The sequence below is a fragment of the Pyxicephalus adspersus genome, chromosome 1 (genome assembly GCF_032062135.1).
Source record: "Pyxicephalus adspersus chromosome 1, UCB_Pads_2.0, whole genome shotgun sequence".
NCBI classification, from domain to species: Eukaryota; Metazoa; Chordata; class Amphibia; order Anura; family Pyxicephalidae; genus Pyxicephalus; species Pyxicephalus adspersus.
The window spans coordinates 83666717-83672592 of record NC_092858.1 but is presented as its reverse complement, the minus strand read 5'-3'; the positions used below and the strand labels follow the sequence as shown (position 1 = coordinate 83672592).

Below are 5876 nucleotides of genomic sequence, written 5' to 3'. Positions count from 1 at the left end.
CTGAGGCTAATTCAAGGACATTGGTAGCTATAGGATTTAACTTGGATTGATGGCTGATTAATTAAAATATTGAATAATCTGGCTTAGCTTTTGCTTCAACTTTTGAATTTTTTTTATATTTTATTTTTAAAGGACATGTGAACTAGCCACTTAGTAAATTGATTAAATTGCTACTAATGGTGGTCCATTTGATGTGGTAAAGCAAATGCATGTTCAAAAATATTTGAACTATCAGCAAAACATCCAAACAGCTAGCATTTTCCAAATGAAAAAGTCAACAATAGCAGCCAACATTTTTCTCAGAATTGTTTTGTGTTAAGGGTAAGATCTTACATTCACAGTCATCCGTCTCTTGTTCGTATTAAAACTGTTTTCACTTTTGGATGCCTATAATGTTTCTATCTACGTTTAGTGCCTATTTCATCATTCTTCTTTTCGTCAAACATTTCAGTTTTCTTTATTTCCTTTGGATATCACTGTATTCTCTGTCTTTTGGTTGAGGTTTTTACCAGAATTATTAAAATCATTAAAGGCACCCCCTAAGCATGCTTCTATGCTCTCTCCGGCAGATTCTATTTTTGATTTTTGATGCTACTGGAGACATAAATGCCCATTGGACTGAACAGGCTATATGAGCAAGCAGCTCATGGAAGCTCACTTTTCACTGTAGAATTTCACTTTTATTATAATTAATTTTGCAGCCTGGCTATTTGATATTAGGATTGTCGCTGGTGATGATCTTTCCTAATCATTTACAATGACATAAAGCAAGCACTGTACACAAACAGTGCTGTGCTGTCCTGTAGAAGGAATGTGGGGGGGGGGGGGATCTAGTGAATGAGCAAGCTACACCACATAGTGCTCTTCTGCAAACCTCCCTGGCCATTTGTCACCGGTGACAATTATTTGATATATGTACATAGCTTAAGATGGAGAACTGTAAAAAAAGGACTGATAAATGAAGGACACATCTTTGGAGTTTTAAACCTTGACAGTACTAAGAGTTATTTTACCCATAAAGTTATTTTGCTTTACCCCTAACTTTTCTTCTTCTGTTTTACCCTGAACAGCTCAGGATGCTGGACTTCCCTTTTCTTCCTGGCATTTTCTAATATATAATCTTTTTCTTTTAGTTCATACTTATTGTATGCTAAACTGATTTCTTATCTGCTGTTATTCACTCATTGCTGTTATTAGCCATTTGTAGCTAAATTATTTAATTGCTGCTACATGTTCACCAATGTGACGCAGCCTATACTGTTGCCTGATTATGTTCTCAAAGTTTAAATCTACCTCTCTTTTAGGCTCAGTTTCGAGCAGGAGTGAAACCAACAAAAGAAGATTTTACACCAGGCACTCCAGCTGTGGATTGTTCCAGCACCAAGTTGGATATAGTTACAAATGGCAAGTGTACAAAAATGATCCATAAATGCCTTGTATTTAGTAGTAAATACTACTAGTTAACCTTTGCTTGCACAACTAGTTTGTTATAAAGCATCATTTATGTAAAGATAATAACTATTACAATGGTATTTTCTGACCTTTTTTCATGCAGGTGACGTACACTCCTATAGTACTGGGTATTCTGTCTTAGAACAAGATGTTACAGGTGCAGCTATTGTCGCAGACAGTGGGTTCGGTAATACAGAACATCTGGTTTTATATGAAGATTCATCACTAGAAGCTGTAAACGTAGTGGGTGATGTTATCTCGACCAAACAGCTAATTCTTCGAAGGGGACTTACAGTATTTTTAGCTCTGACAGTGCTTCTAATAGGGGTCACAGTTCGACTTTTTACTGGCAATGGATAGAGGTAATGGCTTGATGACCTTTAAAAGAAAAACCTTATACATTTGCTCCAAAAACAGATCCTATGATGGATTGTCTCAAGCTGAACCGGCGATTGTGATTACTTAAAGGGATAGCTCGTATTAAAATGATTCTCAGGAGTCAAATTTTTATAAAGATTTAAGATGAGGAAAACTTTCTGAAAACATAGTGTTTTTTTCAGTTTCTCAGATTACCTTGTACATCTAGAAATTCCTACCGGCTTTTTGGAGAGTTCACCATTAATTTATTGTCTGCAGTTTGACAAGAGTTGCAGCTCAACTCAAAATTCTGGAATGAGCGTAACGTAACTGGGACAATTTACTGAAGTTAAATATTTGAACATAAGCTCAAGTCACTATAGTCAAACAAGTCTGAGGTGTAGTCCTATGAATGATTTCAATGTATTCTTTCCCATCAGTCTTCCTTCCTTTTGATTAGTTGTTGCCAAATCTGCTCGAATTCAAAGTCGTACTCCTTAGAACTCCTTTAGAATAGAGATTGTGTATCTGGGGGCTTCATTGGAATTCAGTAATCTACTCAATCATGAATATAAATCATAATTATGATTAATAAATCCATCTTTTGGATTATTTTTCACAGTCTGTACAAATCTGCATCTAGCCTTGCAGGTTTGTGAAAAGGTTCCTTTATCAATATATGCAATCCAATCTCAGAGTGATTGCATCAGTTGAATGAATAACTAAATGGTGCTACAATAATGTGTTATCAGCTAAATTTGCCAGATGTATTTTTATATATTTTTTATATATAATTGTACATATATATTTATATATATGCCTTTGTACTAAAAGCTGAAGTGCAGTTGCACCTGAATTTATTATACCTAGAAAATGAATTGTTAGATTTAATGCAATACCAGTGGTAGAAAATGTGTTCACCACTAGTTTTTGTTTTCATTATGGTATTATATTAGTTGTGGTAATACGTTAGTTAATCATAATACATAATCATTTAATATAAACATTTCTTATGTTGTTATGCAGTAATTATTACATGTCATTTTAATAAATTTTAATGTGTTGGTTTTAATACATGTAAAACTCTGATGTCTTTATTTGAACTTACATTTACTTTTGTTAATAGGTAGAAAATGCTATTTTATTACCACCTCATTTTGCCTTTACAATTGAAATTTCATTTTAAGGGGTTTTTCTACTTGAGGTTATGGTTGTTGGAAATATAACCAGAACAGCACATTAATGAGAATAAAACAATTTCTACATATCAGATCCCAAAAGCAGATTGGAGACAACAGCTGTGTTTTTCTATGGGGATCGCCACATTGGGGTGCCTCCCCTCGCCATAGCACTTAACAGTATGTGTACAGCACATGTTTGTTCTAGTATAGCTGGAAATAATCTCATAAAATCTTTTTAGGCAACATAAATTTTACATGTGTAAATAGATATACTTTGTACTGTGCAAACAAAAGACTATCCAGAGATATTTCCTGTTTAGCATTTCAGATGAATGCACTTCAGTACATTTTAACGATTTCCTGTCCTTCATTTTGATCTCCACCTTGTTTTTGTCTGCATTCTTTTTAAGGGTGCAATTGCTTGTCTTGCCATTCTTACTTTAGGATTAATCAAGGAGAGGTATAGCTATACCTCTGGTAATATATATATATATCATAGATATAGAACTTGATATGGAGAGGTGGCCGAAATATTTTATGCGAATCAACCAGAGGCAGAAACTTGACACCGCTTGTTCCAGTCCTTTAGGTATCTCTTGGTAACCAATCACGTTTGACATAATGGTCTCCCATAGATCGGCTGTCCCACAGACATAGAAAACAGCAATATTTTGTGATCCTTTTTGCATTCCCATCAGCAAGCCAATGACCTTCAGATCCCCACAGATGTTCCACTGGTGTGTTTTATTCTGGATTGCTTCAAGTAGTAACTTCATGTTGTAATAGGACTCTTTTAGGTTAACGGAATGGGTAATCGGTAAACTTGGTTTGGAATTACCATTATGCAGTAACACTGCTTTCAAGCTTCTTTTATAGGAATCAATGAAGATACACCATTCAGATGGAACATGCCCTTGTGACAAACTGTTGGAGAGTGTATTTATAACATGACAGTAGCACAGTGAGCCATCACTGGTGAACAACATTGTCAAGTTATGATTTTGTTTTCTGTAGGGAGTTACAGTTACACCCTTTGCAAGCAAGTGCTTCTGTTTAAGCCTTGAAGCAAGAAGTTCTGCTTTGTCTTTGAAGAGATTTAGATCACGAATGAGATCATTCAGCTCTGCTTGTGTAAAGGTCTCTGGTTCTGAATCTTTATCGTCCAAGTAGTCAGGATCAGATGATTCAGGGTTTTACCTGGCTGCATGCACATTCCTCATCATCTTCTACAGAAAGCAAGTCCATCATGTCGCGGTACCAGAACTGGCAATGAATCATCATGGGGAACAGGCCTAAATGCAGAATCGAGGCTGGGATATACAATTTTGTGCTTAGTTTTACCAGAGAATCCACTTTTGTCGATGCAACAAAAATAGCAGTTGATTAGATGGTCTTGCGGTTCTGTCCACACCATCAGTATTGCAAATGGCATTGCTGCTTTACACCAATTTAGCCAGTCATGCAGTCGGTTGGTACAACTGGTACAGATGACATGTGTTCTGTTCACCAAGTGGACAGCCGAAATATAATTTGTAAATCTTTTTAAGTTCTTTGGTAATTTGGTGGGCTGCATTCGCTGTGAATGAACCACACACACATAACAGAAACTGTCTGGATCATTAAGGCAAGTTCTAGGCATGATGAAAAATAAAATCAATTGCAGTTAGTGTGTTTCTCTAACCTTAAAAAAAGAAAACTGTTGTAAAATGTTAAGGCTAATTATAACGAATTTAACACAATATATAATTAGCTGCATCACAAAAACTAGACATGTTAGAGAAAAACTACTACAAAGCCCACATAAAATTATATCTGATGAAAATGACATGTTGACCTGTGTTATCATTGTGTTGGAAATGCCACACAGTAATGCTAAGTGTATTTTCTTTCCTGAAATAAATTCATCTTCTTTTCCTGGCCTCACGTCCGCAATGTTCACAAGCCGGGAACGCAGATGCTGGCCGGGCATCTCCCGTTTCGCTGGAGGGCGCCGCAGGCACTAGTTAACAGGTAAGCTGTTTAAACTCCCTGGCAATTCCACCCCGAGTGTGGCTCACGGTTACCGCTTTTAGTATGGATAATTCACCCGGAGCCACACTCGGGATTACCACTAAGGAAGTTAGAGTTCTTATATCCAAAGGAAGATATGGCACATAAGCCCCTAGGGAACAAACCAAAGTGTGCAATATACATTATTGCTGACAGGAAACAGGACATTACTATCTTTATATTATACAGGAGTTTAACAAATATCACATTTACGTCTTGTGGTCCATAATGGCTCTTTTATTCTGTCTACTAACGCTTGCTACAGTGTTAGAAAAGTTAGGAAAAAGCCTCTAGATACCTACCACATTTCCACTGTATAGATGTACAGTAATCTTGTAGTACTCAATGATGAGGATATCTGTCGTTTTTGAGCTGGGCTACACATTCACTGTTCTCCCATTTCGATTCGATTCAATTTCAATTCTGCAATTAAACTTAACTGCTTGTATGAAATCTTTTTTCAAAGATCATTGAGCTGCACATTAGCTGCTCAGTGCAGGATGCCAAGTATCCCAACATTACCCAGAGCTGAACCTATCTTGGCCTGGTCACATCAAAATGACCAAAAATTTGTATTTGAAAGTTAGCTAGAGAACAAAAGAAGAATGACAACCACTAACAAACTAATGTGTTTATATGTTAAACATGTTTACTTAAAACCTTTCAAACACATTAAAGTTCATTGACGCACCTCAGTATACACTGAAAATCACAATGCAAACATATTATATATATACCCCCTAAAGTTGTTATAGGGGAACATCATTTAACAGGTATCCATACTTTAATTAGAATTCCAGTTAAAAGCGTAGCAATAGCCAGAGCTAGAGTGAGTCC

The 5876-nt window shown here is 36.2% G+C and overlaps 1 protein-coding gene across 1 annotated transcript in view; it reads left to right on the top strand.

The window, feature by feature from the left end:
* The window catches only part of LOC140327198 (multidrug and toxin extrusion protein 2-like), a gene marked incomplete in the record, with an annotated part of 12764 nt that extends 9881 nt beyond the window's left edge, over window positions 1–2883 (top strand). The window contains 1 exon segment of the mRNA XM_072406504.1: window positions 1556–2883. Coding sequence (XP_072262605.1) covers window positions 1556–1812 — 257 coding nt within the window.
* Window positions 2884–5876: the final 2993 nt, after the last annotated feature.